This window comes from Suncus etruscus, chromosome 1 (genome assembly GCF_024139225.1).
Source record: "Suncus etruscus isolate mSunEtr1 chromosome 1, mSunEtr1.pri.cur, whole genome shotgun sequence".
NCBI lineage: Eukaryota > Metazoa > Chordata > Mammalia > Eulipotyphla > Soricidae > Suncus > Suncus etruscus.
In genome coordinates this window covers 111,655,347-111,677,496 of record NC_064848.1, presented here as the reverse complement: position 1 = coordinate 111,677,496, position 22,150 = coordinate 111,655,347, and the positions used below count along the sequence as shown (strand labels likewise).

Below are 22,150 nucleotides of genomic sequence, written 5' to 3'. Positions count from 1 at the left end.
AAATGTTTCATGCCACTTGGCTAATTTATATGATATTCTGGAAAACGCAAAACAAAATGAATAGAGATCATTTTAGTTGTTGGTAGTGGTTACATGCAAAATGGAAATTTGACTACAGAAGTGTAGCACAGGAAATTTGTTATGAGAGAAGAGAACTTTCTGCACCTTAAATGTGGTTACATAGATATAACAATAGATATAATGCACAGAGTTGTAACTGAAAAGAGTAGCAATGAAATATCACTTCATACCTGTGAAAAGGCCTAGATTAAAAAAGATCAGAAACAAATATTGGTCACCATATGAAAAAAAGAAACCCTCAGATACTGTTATTGTATATGTAAATTGGTCTAGATATATGAAAAATAATATAGGTATTCCCAAAGGCATTAAAAATAAACACAAACTACAAACTTTATACTTCCCTGTGATGCAGCAATTTTACTCCTTAGTATCTAGCCAAGTAACACAAAAATCGTCATTCGAAATATATAAATGCACACCTATGTTGATTGCAGTACTATTTATAGCAGTTAAGATCCATATCTTAACCAAGTGTCTAGAGTCAGATGAGAGGAAAAACAAAATGTGATATCAATATATATCATATTATACATACACACAAAATGAAACACTTCTCAACTATAAGAAAAGATGAAATGTTACATTTTGCAGCAACATAGATTGAGGTGGGTTTGGGGGATGCTAAGTAAAATAAACTGGAAGCAGAAAATATCAGATGATCTCACTCATATGTAGGATATAAAAAAGCAAAGCAAGGAAGCAGACAAAGCCAAGTGAAAGCAAACCCTTGGACTCTGATGCAAAATCAAGTTTACCAAAGAGACAGAAAGTAGGGGGCCATGAGCACAAAGGAGCCCAATGAACTGTTATAGAAAAAGGTATTGTTACTTTGATGGTGGGTGCACTACGATAATACTTATCACAAAGAGGTACAAAATTGTACCCCTAAAACTTATTCAGTCTAGTAAACTACAAAGATGCATTGATTTATGAGCTAAAATGTCAGCAGGCTTTTTGAAAAATAGCAGTTGATATGAACAGGGAGGATAGAGTTTATATTCTCCACAATCACAGAAAGTCAACTCCAAAACTTTAATTAATATACAGAGAAACCGACCTCACATATCAATGAATAATCTTCCAGAATAAGAGACAAAGGAAAGTCAGTACCCACGTCATGTGATCAAAACAGCCCTGTGAATGCAAAAACTGGTGAACTTGAACCCTTGATTACTTCTCTGGCTACTTTGATCTTGATTATTAGGTGCTCTTGGCCCCTTGTGATAAACCCCCAGTCACTGCCCTGATTCACCTAAACTCAGTGCCAAAGCGGAAGCCAGGCATCTGTGACTGAGAATTTGAGTTGTTACCTTGCCGGACTCAAACACAGACCTACAGGGAGCACAAGACATATTGATAGATATAGATAGCAGACTGGAAAGAATCCCTAATACAACAAAGCTATTCAAGGTGCCTTAAGAAAACTTAAAAGTGAGAACATTAAAGATGCTATTAAAATGAAAAGATACCTGGGAGATAAATTCAGTGAAAAAAGAAAAGGTGAGAGACAGTTTGAGAAAAGTCTAAATAAAATAATAGAACTGTATACTACAATAGCTGAACTTAAAAATACAAGTGAGGGACGCAACAGCATCATCGAAAAAAAGCAAAAATTGAATCAGGAAGCTCAAAGTTGAGTAGTGGAAAAAATCTGAAAAGACCAGAAAAGTGGTAAAATAAAGTGCTGAATGAAAAAGGCTTCCAACCAAGAATATTCAAGAATATTCTACCAGCCAGGTAGAATTCAGGATAATAAAGAGAAATAGATTCCAAACAATCAAAGAAATTCATGTGTTTGTTTGTTTGTTTTGTTTTTGTTTTTTTTGGGGGGGTTACACCTGGCAGCACTCAGGGGTTACTCCTGGCTCCTCGCTCAGAAATTGCTCTTGGCAGGCACAGGGGACCATATGGGATGCCGGGATTTGAACCAATGACCTTCTGCATGAAAGGCAAAAGCCTTACCTCCATGCTATCTCTCCGGCCCCAACAATCAAAGAAATTTATTGTTATTAAATAGACCCTCGAAGAAAATACAAGAGTAACCGTTATAAAAAGAAAAGCAGCCCTACTTGGAAATCATAAGATATCTAAAAAACATAAAATGTAGGCAAGAAGAATGGGTACTCTTACTTTTCAAGTTGATAAATTCTTTTATTGTATTGTATTGTTAAGTTCAGACATTTTTTAATTTTTAGATTTTAATGTTTGTAAAAATTTATATTTGGTTCTTTTAATAGTAGATCTTATTTCTTTTTTTGTGTGTGTGCTTTTTTGTTTGTTTGTTTGTTTTTGGTTTTTGGGCCACACCCGGTGACGCTCAGGGGCTACTTCTGGGTACGCACTTAGAAATCCCCCCTGGGTTGGGGGACCATATGGGACACCAAGGGGATCTAATCTTGGTCGGTCCTACGTTAGCACTCGCAAGGCATAAGATGCCTTACCACTAACACCACCGTTTCGGCCCCAGTAGATCTTATTTCTTGTTTAAAAAAAATTTAGGACTCTTGATTTCCTATTTGGAATTTTTGGACACACCCACTTTTGCTCAGGGTTTGCTCTTGACTCTGCTCAGGAATCACTCCTGGTGGAGCTTCAAGGTAACAAAATACAGTGCTGTGGTTTGAAGTTACTTACTTTACTTAGGGTACATTCTGTTTTCAGTCAAACTGTAGAATTTATTTTCTTTAAAAAAAAAAAAAACATGGAACGCTTCACGAATTTGCATGTCATCCTTGCGCAGGGGCCATGGGAATCTCTGTATTGTTCCCGTTTTAGTATATGTGCTGCCAAAGCAAGCACTAGAATTTATTTTTATAATAATTTTTATTATTATTGTATTTGTGGGTCATAATGAGTTCTAGCTCATTTCTGATACTGATAACATATCTTGGTTGTCTGTCTTTACTTTATAGGTCTTGATAAAGCTTTATCAATTTTATTTCAAAACTCTCTTGATTGCATTTATTTTCTATATTGTTTTTCTCTTTCTAGGTTTTTTTGGTTTCTGCTTTTAAAATTCCCTTTCTTCGTTTCTGCTTAAGTGGGATTTATTGTCTTCTTTATAGGTTTTTTTTTTTAAGATAGAAACTTAGGTTACTGCTTTGATAATATTCTTTAATATTTATATAATTTAATTTTGGCTTGGGGCCACATCTGGCAAGTGTTCAGGGTTTGCTCTTTGCACTACTGGCAGTGTTGGGTGGGGTGGATGGGTTATAGGGTGTCAATGATTGAACCAGGCAAATATGCAGAGCAAGTACCTTACCTGCTGTACTATTTATCTGGCACATAGAACGTTATCTTATTTTTTAAATAATAATTTAATATTATTAACTTCTCTGAAAAAATATTCAAAATATTTTCTAATTCTTGGCAAAGTTTCCCTTTTCACATGAAGTAAAGTATATTATTTCAGTTTGAAGGCTCAAATACTTGTAATAATTTTCTCTTGGGTGTGAGACCCAAATTCGGACTCATTTGGTAACATTTATGATGTCAGGATGGTTGTATTGGTGTCTGGTTATAGCTTTGAGTTCATATTGACGATATCTGAGAGAACCACATTCCTTCTGGATATGAAGCAGTGTCTTTGCTCACTATTGCAAGTCAGCCTCTGAAGAGGTTGACTGATGGAGGGATGAAGGAAGAGGTCTTTCCCCTCCAGCTCGGAGCATGCGTCTGCCACCCTGTCTAGCCGACGGTTCTGAGGTGAAACGGCAGCTCGCAGACAATCAGGCTTGTGGAAATATTAGCTTTATTTGGTGGACAAGACTGAAGTCCAAAGACTCAGCCTCAATTCCAGCAAAAAGCCTCTCGCCTTCCACAGACCCTTGTTTTTATCCCCCAGAATCAGGTACCACCCAATGGTGGGATCAGATACCACCCAATGGTGGAAGCAGAATCAGGTACTACCCTAGGGTGGGGGCAGAATGCCAGGTCACACCCTAGGGTAGGGCACAATCACCGATTAGGATAGGGTCAGTAACATAATAATCCCCAAAATATTTACATACACAACAGCTCACTTTACCTAGTTCAGGTTGTCTTGGGTTGGTGCACTCCCAGCCAAATTTGACAGATTGACTTTAGCTAGTCTCTTCTCTTTAGAACCCTATCTCTTTGGTCCCCCTCTACCATATCTGTAGGATTATTAGTGGTTCTGGAACCTTGCCACTTTTCTCAAATTCAATTTTAGAAAATAAACAGTGTTCTTGAATGTCCAAATTACACTATTCATTACCTGATCCTGTGCTGGGTGTACAGCGTGCCTCATGAGTTTACATCAATTTTTCTCACCAACTCTCCCTGTTGCACAGCTCAGAGAAACTTGCTTTGTTTATTTTTCTTCCAATGTATAGGTAGGAGGCTGGGGAAAAAAACAGTACATTGTGTAGGGCCCTTGCTCAGAATCAATCCCCAGCAAACTTTGATATTTTCTATGCCCTGCTAAGAATAATCCCTGAGTCAGGAGTAAGAACTGAGCACCACCAGGTGTGGCCCACCAAACAAAATAAAATTCTAGTGTACTAGTAGGAAAATTGAAGGGAAAATTAAAGATTTTTGTAACCCTGTAATTAACCTCAGAACCTTTGCCTAAAGAGGAAGGAAATAGTTGAGCAAGCACACATGGGGAGGTGAAAGGAAGATTAAAGTGGAGATCTGATAGAGCCAGGGGAAGCCTGTGGATAGGAGCTAGTTATGCAATGACAACAAGAAGAATTTCTAGATGTGGAAGAGGAAACTTTCTGACTCAAGTGACTGCCGTGACTCAGACATATACTTTGAAGGATTTTAAAACTGCTTGTTGTTTCCTTTCTTTCATTTTAAAGTTCCAAACGTACTATCTAGTCTCTCTTCCTAGATTCAAGCATTTGATGGTTGGGTTTAAAGTTTAGGCTTACCAAGACTCTCACATGAAATCTAAGGAAGTACTGTTGGACAACTTTTGTTGGAATACCCAGGTTATCTTTTTTTAGCCAATAAATACATGAAATATTTGGTCCAGTCCCAGACAATTGTTTTTGCTGTTTCCTCTAAAATTAATGTAAGTCTTACAAAAGCAGGAGGCAGTGGAAGGAAGGAGCTAACATCTACTGATTTTAGGTCTAGACTGAGGCTTCACTTGCATTAACCTGTTTAATCTTCATAACTCAAATCATAACTCACTGCAGGAAACACTTAGTCATTGAGTGTCAGTAAAATGAGGAATGAGATTCAAGCCTAAATTGATGAATTTCAAATAATTTCCAGTTCCCCATATCATCCTGGAAGACTAAATAAAAACCACTAGTCTCAGTTGTAGATGAAATCACAGAAGAGGAAGAACTAAGAAACATAACATAGACTGTTGCAGACCTGAAGCAATTAACGCAAATGTCTCATGAAGTTCTTTCTTTGATAAAAGATAGATTCATCAAAATCCAAAGTTCCTGCTTGACAACAATATGGAGAAAAGAAAAGAGATGAATGAAAGAGCAGGTTCACAAGGCAATGGCCTAATTAGAGATGCTAGAGAGATTGCTATTATAATACAGAGGTTCTTTTTTCTGGTAGTGAGTTTTAAAGGTGAAGCAAAAAATTCAGGAGAGTTTGAAAATCTTGCATGTTTTGATAGCAAAGGTGAGGAATCATCTGCTCTTGAGGATTTACGATTGTATGCAATCATGTAGAGATTATTTTACAAACTTATCTACAAAACTGTTGGCTTCATACCAATTTGAGGGTGCCAAACCTCCCACAGAATTTGGAATTCAGATTCTACTCACTCTAAATTAGTTGGAAACAGTTAAGATACCTGATAGTCCTTTGAGGCATTCTCCGTTTCTGAAGCCTGACTGGGCTTGCAGAATGACTATGTTCTATTGCAGACCAGTGTTTGGATAAGACTGACCACATTTTGTGTACGTGAAGACTTTTCCTTTGGTTTGTAACTATGGCATCAATTTTATATAGACCATTGTTTTGCACTGATCAGTTTTGCCATGGACTTAGATATCTTACTGAGCCATTATTTCTTTTTTGTTTGTTTGTTTGTTTGTTTGTTTGTTTGTTTGTTTGTTTTGGGGGTTTTTTTGGTCACACCGGCTTCGATCAGGGGTCACTCCTGGCTCTACACTCAGAAATTGTTCCTGGCAGGCTCGGGAGACCATATGGAATGTCGGGATTCAAACCACAGTCCTTCTGCATGCAAGGCAACGCCCTACTTTCATGCTATCTCTCTGGCTTCTAGCCATTATTTCTTGAACTCTCCAATGATTACTATTCCACAGAAGTAATATCAGTTGCTTTATATTGTTTGATAAGACCCTGGAATTATTTCCCATGGAATAATGGGAAAGGATGGTTAATTTAGAGCCAATATACATGGGTTTAAAGAAATGCCGTTTTTTATTGCGATTTGATCTTGGGTGTGTCATTTATATTCTCTGAACTTCAATTTCCTCATTATAAATTGGATATGGGTTTATAAGGATGAAGTGAAATAATACAGGGAAAGCTTTGTTTAATTCAGAAAGTGCTATATAAAGGGTATGATGTGGTGTACAGGTGAGATCGATGACTGGCCAGGATTGCCTGCCTGCTGTGAGAGAACATGGGGCACAATTTTGACTACAAAAAATATTACTACAAAAATATTTCTCTTGATAGTTCTTTTACGTTGATGGTGTTACCCAACACAACCTTTTATGTTATGCCCATTCAGAAATGGATGATGCTAAGATCATTTGAGGCAGGTCTCTGAAGTGCAAGGAGGTGAATATAAGAAGCTGTATGGAAAGAATAGGTAGTTTTCTTGAGTCTTGTGGGTGAGGTGGTAGTGAACAAAGGAAAGCAAAAGGAATTGGCAAGAGGCCTCAAATGCTCCATTTCAGGCAGAGGAGTTTATCCTGGTCTTAGGTTTTTTTCACGCCTTGTTTGTTATACATGCACATAATTTAAGTTTTAACTCTCTAATTCTGTGTATGTTTAAAGACTAGTTAAGCATCTGGGTTTACTTTTTAAGAGCTTTGTTGTTGTTTTATTTTTGTTTGTTTGTATGTATGTTTTTAATTAAAAGTAGGCCAGCCACACTATTGTTTTGACACTTCACTTACAAAGTGAATCATATTCGTGCATATTTACTGCCAAGGGTGGGGAGGAGGTACTTTTTTCTGTGTCTGGATTTTTTTTTTAGTTTTATGTTTTTGAGAGAGGTTTTTTCTTTTTCAAATTTTCAGGAACAGAAAGAAGTTGTGGTTTTATTTTCTTGGTTTTTAAGTGACAAGACTCTTCTAGCCCCCATTAAGAAAATGATCTGAAATCTGTATCATTAGCTTTTGAACAATGTTTTAAGTCTAATCTTCTTTTGTACTGTACTGAGTACTATATAATTTTCACAGAATAAAAGATGGAGTCAAGGATAAGTGCCATGATAGTATCTATTACATTTGGGACTGGTGATGTTGTGGCTGTTGGGATAAAGGGGATTAGAGTTAATTGCTGCTGCATGCACTATTGCATCCTCAGTACCCTGTGTCATAATGTGGACCTGTGGTGTCTCAGAAAGGAAGTTCAATGTAGAATTTTAATATTATTTCTAAAATAGAATGTACATATAATTACAGAGATTCATTGACAGGAGTGAGAGGCACTTGCCAAACAATTTTATTTATACAAGTTTTACAACTATCTTTTAATGAATATAGGTAACAGAAGCAAGTAAGCCCTTCCATGTGATCTGCCTGTAGAAATGGTCTTCTGGGAAAAGGAACATATCGGCAGTTAGAAGAACTGGAAATTGGGGGGAAAAGAATTATAAGTTTTATCTGAGTTGGGAAGAGCAATATCTTCTAGGACTTTATATTACATCCTGCTCTTCTAAAGAGAATAAAACTTGTGTCTGTCCTGTGATAAAAGACTACAAGAGCATGGTTTCCTGCCACAGCTTTCTTAGAGCTTTCTTTTATTTTTTTTTCAATATAATTTTTATTTTGATCATAGTGGTTTACATGTTGTTGACAATAATATTTTAGTTAAATATTTACATAACATCAGGGGGGATTCCCATCACCAAATTGCCCTCCCAACACCTCCGTTTTTGTCCTATCTCCCATATCCTCTTCCCTCACCCCCAGGGCTGCTAGAATATGTGGTCCCCTCTGTACCTATCCTACTACATAGTAGTCTTGCACCTGATTGGTCTAGATGCCTCCCTAATTTCCCCCTCTAACTGGGAGGCAGGCCTAGCTAGTTCAATTTGCGTGGTTTTGTTTGAAGAAGAGAAAAGTAGTAAACTGGGGTAAAAGTCTAATACTCTGAAAGTGGGCAGAGTCCTTCTAGAGGCTCTTATCGATTTGAGGGGTGAAGGAGAAAAAGAAAATGAAACATTCCATCAGTACAAAAAAAAAGTGTCCAATATCCAGTGAGGACTCCAACAATAATAGTAAGCACCACACACACACAAAAACAAACAAACAAACAAAAACCCACCATGGTCTTGAGATAAGAAACATGACATAGCCCATAAAGAAAGAAAAGAAGAGAAAAAAATAGGTATAACTGGGGACAACAGCTTCAATAACCACACCCAAACAGAGAAATCGACCAAAAATAGTTAGGTAAGTAAAAATAATAATAATTATTAGAGCTTTCTTAAAGCTACTGTTTAACTCCAAAATGTCATAGCATTTGTGGACTCTCTGGTTCACAGGGTATCTGGTGAGTTTTTTGGGGAGGAAGGTTCATACACATTCATTATTATGGACAAGAAAATAATTTGTTCAGGTTTCAAAATGAAAACAAAGTGATGATTGCCTCTTTAGATTTATAAAAAAAAGTTGGACTGAGTATGGAGCTTATCCATAGAGTGCCTGGCTGCATGCGTGAGGCCCTAGATTTAATCTCTGTTACCACACACATACACACCAGGACGAAAAGGGAAGCATGCTATTTCTTTCAAAACAAGGCATACTTGGCAATGTTTATTGCTTAATGTTTCCTAATTTGACTTATTTTTTTTTTAACCCTTTATCTTTTAAGGTATAGCAGAATAGAGGAGTACAATATTCTTCTGTAATATGACTCAATTTTTATTTACCTCTTTTCCTGTGCTGGTCATTTCCAAAGCTGGGTATATGTTTGCTTCTTTCTAGAAAGCCTCATTGGAATTTTTTTTTTTATTCCTACAGCATGCCTAAATTCTTATCATTTACCCCTTCAATCAAGTCTGTGTACTGCAAAACATGTTTTGCAAATGGCATCCAAATAAAGTGTAATGTGCAGCAACCCTGCTTCTGTGATTCATGCTTTCAAGACACTTATTTCAACTATACATAATTTTGCATTTTTATTTTTATCTTTTAGTCATTTCTAAGTGGCTCACCAGTTTGTGAGCATCCCTACCTTCTTACCCATTATTAACAGAGACCTTGTGTAGTTTTTGCTCACCAGGCTTTTGCTATCTCCTACCTATAACAGTGACTAGCTTCTGGTCTCTAAATTGTCTCTTTTTATAATTCACTATTTTTTAAAAATATTCATACACTTTTTAAATCATTCTCTATACTGTCACCAAATCTTTACAGACTCATAACTTCTCTCTGCAAAACAGTATGGTTCCTAGAAGCTTTAAATTAAAATCTAAATTTTAGACCACATGCTGTTACCTGCTTTTCTAAGAACATTATTCTTAATTTAGACTTATCTGATCTTACTCCATATAAGTAACTCCATATAGTTACTTATTTCTATGGCTTGCTTCTTATTTAGATGATATTATAAATCAGGTGCATCTTTATAAGTTCTTGGTCTTCATTAAATAAATCAATAAATACTTGCTTGATTAGATGTTATGGAGATATAAGTTTCTACATACAATTATTATATTTGACAATTATATAGTTCTTAAATTCCTACACCAGGAATTTTCTCTTGTTATATTATTACACCCTGAGAATATTCACTGCCCCATTTTTAACTCACTCTGGTCAGTAAATCATATTGTAGGGAGCATGGCAATATCAAAATAATTGACTCTGTAATCCTATATGAATTAATTCTTAAATATTTGTTTTTTTCTTAAACTTTGGTATCTATTTAGGCCCTTTTCTCTGCATTTAATTAGATTAATTTGTTTTTTAGTCTTTAATTCACATGAGACTGTTGTACTTGCCTCTCTTGTGTTTACTTACAGTCTTGTACCCGGTCCCCTTTTCTGAGAATTTTTAAAACTTGTAAACTCTACGGTATCTTTGAGCTGCTTTCCTATATGAAGTGTTTCATCTGTTTTAAAATGTGTTAAGAATATTAGTGATAGAAGGTGTCAGTAGAGTGAAGACTATATAAATTTGCCTATTCATATAGGATTACAAAATCAATTGTTTTGGTATTGCCATGCTGCCTGCCATATGATTAACTGACAGGAGTAAATTAAAAATGGAACAGTATGTATTTTCAGGTTGTACTAATATAACAAGAGAACATTCCTGGTGTAGGAATTTAAGAACTATTTATCTTTTGTTGCCTAGGTAAATCATCCATAGTTACAAGTACAGTGCTTTGAGAAGATTGCCTGACTTAAAGTTTTTAAAGGTATCTTGATAATAAAGGATTATGAGAACTTTTAAAATAACCCCAAGGTTCAGAGGGCCCTGGTTCAATGCCTGGCACCACAAAGCCCTTCCAGACATTACAGGTATAGCTCTGGAGGTCTCAGCAGTGCAGCATTGCACCCCCAGATCCTAACATTAAAACACCTAACTAAGTTCGCTGAGAATCTAAGGGAGTGACCTCTAAGCACCCCCCGAGAACTAGTTGGGAGCTCTACCCTCAAATAAAATAAGTCAATTTGTAATAATTTGTAAATATGTAAAGCAGAAAACTCAATACTTTCCATAAGTTTATAGTGTGGGTTGTTTGAATAACTTGAGGCACATCTATGCAAAGAAGTGCTATGCAGCCATGAAATAGAATAAGTATAGAGTTCTTTAGGATTTCTTATTAAGTCTGTGTATCTAGATCTTACTTAAAAATAATATAGAGTTGATAAGAAAAGTGAAAGAATTGAATAAAGCAAAGTTGCTTGTGGATTGGTTTTGGAGGTAGGGGATAGATACCTGAGAACTTATTATACTCTTTTTCTACTTAGGCTTATATTTTAAATATTTCTAAAGAAAAGGCTAAAATAGAACTAATTTTAGCATTATTTTAAAGGAAATAATTTTCTGCAATGGTCATGAACATTTAACAACATGAAATTACTTAGCATAGGTTTTAAGCTTATTAGCACAAACTAACACTGAAGCATTTCTAGATCCCTAAATATGTAACAATAAATTGGGATTTCTCACCAATTGTAAAATATTGTGATGCCTTAGTAATAAGTTCTTCAGAGGAAACCACCTCTGGTATTCAAAAGAGTGTATTAAAGAAAATGTCAAAATATTATTAATAAAATTAATACTACATAAAGACAATCAGATATTTGGAGCACCTGGCAGAAATACATGCTTTTACCTATGATGTTTTTTGAGGTGGAAAGAGGAAAACAAGTGCATATGCAGAAATTCTTAAGGGTGAAAGAAGTCTAGAGGCATTATCACATTTAATCTGCATGTACTCTTTCTTTTTTTGCTTCCAAAAAAATTCAGACCCAGGGATTCCATATTCATGGTAAGTTCTCTACCGCAAAACAATATCCTTCCCAAGCCCCCTCTGCTTTTTCTTTCTATTTGAATTTGCTTAGGAGTAGCATTATTTAATATTTTAATATTATGTTTTGAATATATTCTAATTAAATTAATTTTGATTTCGTGACCATGATTTATAAGGCTATTAATAGCAGAGTTTCAGGAAATCTTGTAGCTTCAAATCCATAGTAGTGCTCCTCCACCAAAAAACCCAAGACTCCCTCCCTCTCTCCACCCTGTCTCCTTAGCAGATCCTTTTTTGTTTTTCTTTAATTTAATTATTATAAGTTGGAAAACTCTTGTACATCAAAACCATAAGAGTAAGGAACTACTGACTCATTTGTTTTACATGAAGCCCAAAATTAGCTGTTGTTTCCATTTTACAGTGTAAAAGATCTAATGAATAAATTACATGCCTGTGGCCATTTAACAAATTCAAAAGTCAGAGCCTGTCATGTATATGGATTCTCAATTCAATATATTTGTAATATATTTTTCATATATTTAAAAAATAAGGGATTCCTATTATCCAAGGAGTATCTAGCTGATGTGTGGCTGCTGTTGCATAAGAGAATGCCAACTCATCATTGGCTCTTTTGATCTCTGAAAGAGACAAAACAATAGACAACAGACAAGTGACTTATATTCTTTATTTTATTTTTATTTTATTTTGGCTTTTGGGCCACACCTGGCAGTGCTCAGGGGTTACTTCTGGCTCTATACTCAGAAATTGCTTCTGGCAGACTTGGGGAACCATATGGGATGTGCTGAGGATCGAACCTGGGCCTGTCCCAGATTTGCTGCATGCAAGGCAAACACCCTATCACTGTGGTATCGCTCCAGCCCTATATTCTTTAAATTACAACAGTTGTAGATAACTTTTCTGACAAGAGAAGATGTAGGTTTGGGCACCCCAGTTTCCCAAAGTAGGCCAACAGCTGGCTTCCTTGCTCAAACAGGGTCCTTTTAGAAACTATGCTGAGTCTTCTCTAGCCAGTACACAGCACACAGCCAGTACACTGTCCTCACTGGTGACTTGCACACTCACACAAAGAACTATGATCAGAAGGAATATGCAGTTAGTTGAATTCTCTGATGCTACCCCCTTGAAATTTTTAATTTTTTATGAACTTGAGTTTTGTATGTGAAATTTGAAGAAGCAATTAATCAAAAGAGGGAGGCCAGGTGACAGTGACCATAAACATAAGCCAGTAAACATATAGCAGGCAGTGTGTGTGTTAAGCTACTAGCCTCACCATAGGAACTGGTTTTGATATTTCTAAAAGTAATTTGAATGAACTTTGCTTATATTTTAGGATGGAAATTTTATTTACTGTCTATTGAGTGAATAGAAACTGAGTGCCTTCTGACAATGTTTGTTAAATAACATTTGTTTCTATCCTCATAAAGCTGTGTTCTTATTGTATATTTTTCTTATTAATGTAATCATCACTTGTTATTTTATTTTATTTTTATTTATTTAATTTATTTGGGGGTTTTTGGGCCACACCCGGCGGTGCTCAGGGGTTATTCCTGGCTGTCTGCTCAGAAATAGCTCCTGGCAGGCACGGGGGACCATATGGGACACCGGGATTCGAACCAACCACCTTTGGTCCTGGATTGGCTGCTTGCAAGGGAAACACCGCTGTGCTATCTCTCTGGGCCCTTGTTATTTTATTTTTTAATTTTTTTGGGGTTTTTTTTTTGGTCACACCCGGCAGTGCTCAGGGATTATTCCTGGCTTTGCATCATCTATGAACCAGTAGTTAAACAATGTTAGTTTATTTGAGTTGAATTTTGCTTGATTGTATTATTTTTCCTTAGATTTACTTTGCATGGTAAGATGTCCCTAAATAGCTGAATATGAATTTTATTTTAGAATTGTGAAATATGGAAGAAATTCCCACTAACACAGAAGAGGAAGAGGAGAAAAGGGAAGAAGAACAGGGTGATGAAGATCCCATTTATGCGCTAGCACCTACTATTAGCATCCGTGATGAGCGGTCTGTTGATTTATCGACATCTCCAGCTTTTATTTGTCTACATGAGGTATTTTTCTATCTACTACTAGATTAAGACCTGAATTATTGTTGCTTTAAAATTTCAGAGGAAATTATTGCCATATCAAAATAATATATTTGTATAACATAGCCTGTATGTGTACAGTTTGAACTATTTTAAATTCAATAGTCCTTGTCCTCAAAAAATAGTTTAGAGGACATTTGAATTCTGACTATTAGCTTAATATATATAACTGCATTTAAAAAAGATATATAACAAATAATCAAATTAAAAGTAATCTCCTCTCCTTTGGGGACTGAGAAATAGTACAAGTCTTGCAGAATAATTGTCGGAACAATTTTATCTCTATAATACTACCAAGAATTAAAAATTCTTAAAAAGTTTTCTAAGATTCTGGGCTGGAGCAGTGGTGCAGTGATAAGGTGTGCAGCTGATTTAGGACACAATCCCCCAGCGTCCCATACAGTCCAGTCCCCGGAGCCAGGATCGATTTCTGAGTGCATAGCCAGAAGTAACCCTTGAGTGTCACTGGGTGTGGCCCAAAAAACAAAAAAAAATTTTTTTCTAAGATTCATCAGTATTGCAATTTTTTCAAATAGTTTTATATTCACTGTTATTCTTCAGCTGTCTAAACAGAAGCCATGTCTGCAACAGCTCAGAAGGCAATCAAAAGAAAGCAATTCAAATCCTATTTCAAAGGTCCAGATGCTCAGCATCACATTGAAAGAACCAGAATCTTTCTAAACCATTTCTTGTTATGAATGTGAGTTACACAATTGGCCCAGCTATTATTGAGTTGCAAAACACAGAAATCATACTGTCTTCTAATAAAATATGCAGTATATGTTTAGTATGGCATGTCATGACACTACACAGTGGGTCAAAATCATTTTTGCCATTCTAATAATTCACTTGACCTTTGTGATCTTTTTGTCTATGAAGCTTCCATTTAGCAGGGACACTTCCACACATCCTGATGCCTATGAAGCAACACATATTCATGAAGACAAGTCAAGGCGGTACACTATCCCTCTAGTCACATTTCTTCTTGAAAGTCTGTTTCCTTCTATTGAAAACAAGCAGGAGCTGAAGAGATAGTATAGTAGGTAAAGCACTTGCCTTGCCCATGACTGACTCAGCCAAGTTTAATCTCTGGCAACTGCATGTAATCCCCTGAGCACAGAGCCAGAAGGAAGCCCTGAGCACCACCAGACATGGCCCTCACACAAAATCAAAGCAAACAAGGAAAAATAAAAAGCAACCAACAAAATACTGTACCTTAATGGTCCAAAATCTACAACACTTACATTTAACCCTTTAAGGTCTGGCTCAGTTCCATGTCCTTTGAGAAACTATCTGAAAGTGCTAGTTCACAGTGCTTTTTCTCTAACTTCTCAACTTTTTCTAGCATTTATAGGATGTACCTGTTAGGTGGTATTGTAAGACAGATAAAACAATCTGACCCAATAGTGCAATTACAAAACTGTTTTAAGTCACAGTTTGAGTGAATATTTAATGTAGTGTGTTAATATTCTAAGACACACAATTCCTGTCAGTCAACTCTTTAGATTAATGTGGCATACCTATTCTCAGTTCTGTCTTCTCTGCCCAATTGAGAGGCCCAGCACTCTGCAGACTATTCTTGTACTCCAGAAAACTTGATTGTGGTTTATTTATTTATTTATTTATTTATTTATTTATTTATTTATTTATTTATTTGGTTTTTGGGTCACACCCAGCAGGCTCTGGGGATCATATGGGCTGCCTGCCAGGATTTGAACCACAGTCCTTCTGCATGCAAGGCAAATGCTCTACCTCCATGCTATCTCTCCGGCCCCCTGCTTTTTATGTTTTAAGTGTTTGGGTTATGTACATATAATAAAGTTCAAAAATGCTCAGAGAATTTTATATATACTAATAACTGACATGTTCAGAATTGAATCAATCATTCTACCAGTCCTAATAATTCTTCTACATTCTCTTTGTTAGTTGGAGAGTTAAATGCTTCTTTCAAATATTTTTGTAATTTATTGCTTTTCCATTCCTGTTATCTTCCCACTCAGAGGATACATATCTTACATCCCAAAGGTCCCTTCAAGACACTTCTTAATCATTGCTTCCACTTAAAGAAAATTGTATTCTAATTTATACCATATACAAGTTTACCTCGTCTTAGCTATCATAATATGTATTTTTCTTTGTCTCGCTTCTATGGCTCATTTTTACCTGTAAATTTATTCATTACATATGGCAGTAGTGTAATTCCTATTGTTGTATACTATCTTATTTTATACATATAAAATTCCAGTCTGTTTAACAATTTGAGTTGTTTCCTATTTTTTTATTATGAAGGAGTTTAGGAAGGGAGGTTTAGGGCCCCACCTTGTTGTATTTAGGGCTTATTACTGGTTTTGTGCTCAAGATTCACTCCTGGCAGTACTAAAGAGACCATATGTGACACCAGGGATTGAACCAGGGATGCTGGCCACATACAAGGCATGTGTCTTATCCACAGTACTATCTTTTTGTCTATCTCATAAGTATTCTTATATGTGCTTTATATTTTTAAACATGCTTATATTTTTATGGGTTCATGTGACATAATCTAGGTTTATATTCCAAATATGTTTTTAAAAAACAGATTTAAAATTTGTATTCTGATTGCTATAGACTCTGTGGCTATAAGACTCTTATCATCCAAGGGATATATTATTTTATGTGTGTTCTATAAAGCATCTGTCTGTAAATATTGCACACGCATAAGCTATCACTCTTAGTAGAAAGTGCATCTGTTGTCAAAGTATGGTTATAAAAAATAACTTTCAACAGTTTGTGTTCATATTTTTTCAAAATATAATTTTAGAAGTGATTTTACATCCAGGCCTTATATACATTATATTTTTCATGGTATTCACCAACCTGGGGTTTCTACTATTTGTAGATGGTTGTGTACAGAAATACTACTTGTATGTGTGATGACCTCAGTGGTCAAATGTCAGTGTGTCAGATGTTGAACTTTCTAAATTTGTAAACCATGAATCTATCCTTGTCTTGATGCCAAAAGTCAAAATGAAATCATCAAATTATCTTGCCCAAGTCTTTGGCAAGAACTAGTAGCCTTTTCCCTTCTCTTCATTTTCTGAAAATAATTTTCATGCCAATTTTAAGGTCTTTGTCTAATTATATATAAGTGAAAGAGAAAAGGAAGCACAAGAGAATTTGAAAGGCCTAAGTGGAAGTGTGAACACTGAAGGGAAACACTAAGGAAGTAGATGTGTGAATCAGCAAAGAAAGTTAAATTCTATTAAAGTAACCTGGGGGATTGCAAATAATTATGGGTAAGTGGATGATACTTGACATTTCACAGTAACAAAGTACCGTATTTCTGCCCTAATTCCCTGTCACTATGTACCTTAAATATAACTGTGAAAGACTTATAATTCAAAAACTTAATTTTCCATGAGAGACAGTATATGGTTGTAAATTTGAAAAGTGTAAACAATATTACTAGAATTGGGCAGAAGAAAGGATCATTGTATAATACAATAATAAACAAAAGTTTTTGGCAAGTAGTAGGGAAGTGGAAGGGATATTTCATCCATATTCTGGCTACTCTATAATCCTTTTCTATAATTTTTCCTGTACCTGACCATACAAAGATTTGAAATATCTTTAACTGTATGATCCCAAGGTGTACCTCAAATGAGACATGCTCAGAGTAAATGTCTATTTTTTTCTAAACCTATTTGTAGAGCAATTGGTTCTTTTAATTGTCTCTTGAATTTGTCTCATTTTCATTTTTGTCCTATCACCAGTTAGAGGGCTGGAGAGATAGCACTGCAGTCCAGTGTTTGCCTCGCATGCAGCCAATCTAGGACAGACTGTGGTTCGAATTCCAGCATCTCATATGGTCCCCCATGCCTGCTTGGAGCGATTTCTAAGAACAGGGCCAGGAGTAACTCCTGAGTGCTGCTGGGTGTGGCCCAAAAACGAAAAAATGAAAAAAAAAAGATGTAAATCAGAGCCAAGGAAGTAGTGCAGGGAGAAAAGAATGGAACACAAGCATTTTAAGGAAATAGAAACAGCTAGTCTTGGTAACTGAGTGGATTTTAGGATGTAGAGGGTAAATGAGAAAGAAAGAAATTGTGATACCAGGATTTCTAATTTAGGAAAGTGGATTATGGTATTCTAAAAACCTATCATTTGCAAGAAATAAGTCTAAGAGTGTCCAGTTTATCAGTATAAAACTGACTAAGGAAATCATAGTGAATAGGGTCATGGACCACTTCCAGTGATTCTTAGGGACTATTCCTACCTCTGCACTCAAGAGTAACCCCTCACAGGGCCCAAGGGACAGTGAAGTGCTTCTGGGGATTAACTGAGAGTCAGCCACATTGCAAGTGCCTTTCCTCTTTTATAATCTCTTTGGAACCATAGCATATTCTGGTAGTATCTTAATTCTGAATAATTGAATTTTCTTGTTTGTGTATATTTAATGGTGGACTGCCACTGTGTATTTACAAAAGATAATTTCTTAAGGAAATCTTATTGGGGATTGTCCAACCCTGAACCCCAGATCCCAGATTTAGAACTGATATAGTTCCCTGCAACAACACCAGGAACCAAACTCCCCTGGGAAATTTCTAACACTGTTCTGGCACCAACTTGCGCCAGTTTTGATATGACATCCCGAAAACAAGGAAACGACAACTTGATCTAAGAACAGGTTGTCCTATCACATTACCTAACGGTAAGATGAATTCAGAAGACATGTCGTCCTTTGATCTGTGCAAAAACCAAGAGCGCTAACTACAGAAAACTGACTTTGACAACCATGACTGCGCAGAACTTCTGGAACCATAGTGAAGACTCTATCCTAGGCTTTGGCCTAGGATCTGAGCAAAAACCAAGACCACTTATTACAGAAGACTGATTACAACAATGATGGAACAGAACTTCCAGAACTGTAAAGAAAGACTCTATCCTAGACTTTGTCCTATGACCTGTGCAAATACCAAGATCTCTAGCTACAGCGGCCTGATTTTATTATCCACAACTGAGCGGAAAGTTTCCCGGCACCATAATAAAAGACCTTGGGATGTGGTAATTAGTGAGCCAGTAGTTGTTCCCATGACAGTATGCTTCAAGGATGAAGAAACCCCGAGTCTCATAGGCCAAGGGAATTCCCTTTTTCACTTCCCAATATTTACTGTCTATGCAAAAAAAAAGGAGAGGGGGGAGCACAAAACCTTGCCACACCATCACTCCTTTTGTTTTTTTTTTCTTTTTCTCTTTTTTCTTCTTCTTTTCTTTCTTTTTCACTCTTGTCATTATTTGGTGATTTTTTTTGTTGCTGAGTGCTTTTTATTTTTTGATAGTTACTGTCTTTTATTTGTTAAACTATTTTCTTCTTTCTTCTTCTTTTTCTTCTTTTTCTCCTTCTCCTTCTCCTTCTTGTTCTTTTTCTCCTTCTCCTTCTCCTCTTCCTTCTTCTTCTTCTTCTTCTTCTTCTTCTTCTTCTTCTTCTTCTTCTTCTTTTTCTTCTCCTTTTCCTTCTCCTTCTCCTCTTCCTCCTCCTCCTCCTCCTCCTCCGCCTTCTTCTTCTTCTTCTTCTTCTTCTTCTTCTTCTTCTTCTTCTTCTTCTTCTTCTTCTTCTTCTTCTTCTTCTTCTTCTTCTTCTTCTTCCTCTTCTCCTTCTTCTCTTCCTCCTCCTCCTTCTCCTTCAGTAACAATATTACAAACCACTAAAAGAAGAAAAGACAGAGAAAGGGAGAAAAAGAAGAAAAACATCTTAGAGGCAGGCAGGTGGGAAGGTTGGAACGTGGGTGGGAGGGAAACTAGGGACGTTGGTGGTAGGAAATGTGCACTGGTGAGGGATGTTGAATGTTATGTGACTAAAGCTCAATCATGAACATCTTTGTAATATGTGTCTCATGATGATTTAATTTTAAAATTTATTAGTTAAAAATATTCTGAAGAACCGAGACAGCCTACATTATCAGCTGGGCAGATGCAGAATCAAGTATAGAGCTGGTCCCCTGTCTCCTACCTTACCATATTTAACTTTCCTCACTTGACATTCACACATAAACTTTACTATTTCAGAACCTCAGAAATTGATTTTTAAATTATGTATTGAAGAAAACTAAAGATAAATATTTAATACTTATATTTAAATATTTTTCTTCAGTGTCCCTATATTTTTCCTTAGTATCACTCCGCACTAATGCTTGTACTTAGAGGATATGCACTTTAAGTTATAAATTTATTTTCAGACACCCAGGCAGATTTGCAAGAATAATTTTTCAACATTTTATTTGGCTGCCAAGAACTTTAAATATACTTCAAATTTATTAAACAATACATAATCTCACAGTAAAGTGGGAATTTGAAAAGCTTTCCAGTATGGAAGATTTTGGGGCATACTCATGATGTCTTTAGCTCTTTGGGAGTGTTAACATGACTGATATATATTTATAAACTTTGAAGAGTAATTTGAGGGATACAAGAATAAAGTTGATATTCTATTCTGTAAAGTGGTTTACCACCTCTAAATTCAATCTGTAGAATTGTGCAATGCAGAAGAGTTTAGGGTAAGAGAAAAGGTCTTGTGTTAGGATATGCTGACTCTTGGCACTTTAAAAATTAAAAACCTAGAGATTGATTCTGGGCAAGACTCTGAAATATTTGTAGAACACTTTTTCCAGGGGTTGTGACCTGTGACAAGAAGGAAATCTGAAAACTGTTGAAATTGGCTTACATATAAGAACTGAAATTACTTGCTTCCTATCTGTGAGACAAGTTTCTCATACTCTATTCTGAAAATCTCTGAGTACAGAGCATAGGCCAGACAAAGGGCAAGAGGAAATGCAGCAGCAGCCCTATGCTCAGCAGCTGAACTTTTTCAGTTCCTTTATGGATAAATGGGGGCCAACTGAGTATGTATTGTTGATTTTTGTTTAATAATCACGGAACAAATCTTACTTTTAAAAATAAATATTAGGAGGGGCCTGGGATGTTGCTCATTGGTAGAACTCATGCTTCACTCCAGCTCCGTGCTTAAAGATCATTCCTAGGAATGCTGCGGGAAGTATCTGAGGTGCTGGGGATCAAACTGGAGCCAGCTACATACAAGGCATACAAGGTAAGTATTGTCTCCCTGGCCCTTATACACTTGTTTTTAATATATGCATATCTTTTAAAAATAATTTTCTGTATGTGTAGAGTATTCAAATGCATGAATAGAGCTATTTTATTTATTTTATTTTTTATTTATCTGGTTTTTTATAACTTTTTTCTTTATTTAAACATCTTGATTACAAATATGATTGTGATTAGGTTTCAGTCATGTAAAGAACACCCCCCTTCACCAGTGCAACATTCCCACCACCAATGACCCAAATCTCCCTCCATCCCACCCCACCCTCACCTGTACTCTAGAAGGCTTTCCAGTTCCCTCATTCATTCACATGATTATGGTAGTTCTCTGTATAGTTATTTCTATAACTGCATTCACCATTCTTTGTAGTGAGCTTCATGAAATGAGCTGGAAGTTCCAGCCCTCCTCTCATTGTCTCTGAGGATTGTTGCAAAGATGACTTTTATTTTTCTTAAAACCCATAGATGAGTGAGACTATTCTGTGTATCTCTCTCTCCCTCTGACTTATTTCACTCAGCATGATAGACTCCATGTACATCCATGTACAGGAAAATTTCATGACTTCATCTCTACTGATGGCTGCATAATATTCCATTGTGTATATATACCACAGTTTCTTTAGCCATTCATCTGTTGAAGGGCATCATGGTTGTTTCCAGAGCCTGGCTATTGTGAATAGTGCTGCAATAAATATAGGTGTGAGGAAGGGGTTTTTGTATTGTATTCTTGTGTTCCTAGGGTATATCCCTAGGTGTGGAATAGCTGGGTCGAATGGGAGCTCAATTTCCAGACTTTGGAGGCATCTCCATATCACTTTCCATAGAGGTTGGACTAGACGGCATTCCCACCAGCAGTGGATAAGAGTTTCTTTCTCTCCACATCCCTGCCAGCAACGATTGTCCTCATTCTTTGTGATGTGTGCCAATCTCTGTGGTGTGAGATGGTATCTCATCTCATCATTGTTTTGATTTGCATCTCCATTATGATCAGTGATAAGGAGCATTTTTTCATCTGCCTTTTGGCCATTTGTATTTCTTTTTTTATCCAAGTGTCTTGTCCCCATTTTTTGATGGGATTAGGTGTTTTTTTCTTGTAAAGTTCTGTCAGTGCCCTGTATATTTTGGATATGACCTCTTTATCTGATGGGTATTGGGTGAATAGTTTCTCCCATATGGTGGGTGGCTCTTGTATCCTGGGCACTATTTCTTTTGAGGTGCAG

The 22,150-nt window shown here is 36.3% G+C and overlaps 1 protein-coding gene and 1 non-coding gene across 2 annotated transcripts in view; one reads left to right on the top strand and one right to left on the bottom strand.

The window, feature by feature from the left end:
* Nucleotides 1-2,779: 2,779 nt before the first annotated feature.
* On the bottom strand, nucleotides 2,780-2,883 carry LOC126028305 (U6 spliceosomal RNA). The gene has a single exon (XR_007502417.1). It is a non-coding gene; the product is annotated as a U6 spliceosomal RNA (small nuclear RNA).
* Nucleotides 2,884-13,640: 10,757 nt separating this feature from the next.
* Nucleotides 13,641-22,150, top strand: part of CCDC146 (coiled-coil domain containing 146) — a 111,733-nt gene continuing 103,223 nt past the window's right edge. The window contains exon 1 of the mRNA XM_049783143.1: nucleotides 13,641-13,799. Within this exon, the coding sequence (XP_049639100.1) occupies nucleotides 13,641-13,799 (159 nt within the window). The remainder of the gene's footprint in view (nucleotides 13,800-22,150) is intronic.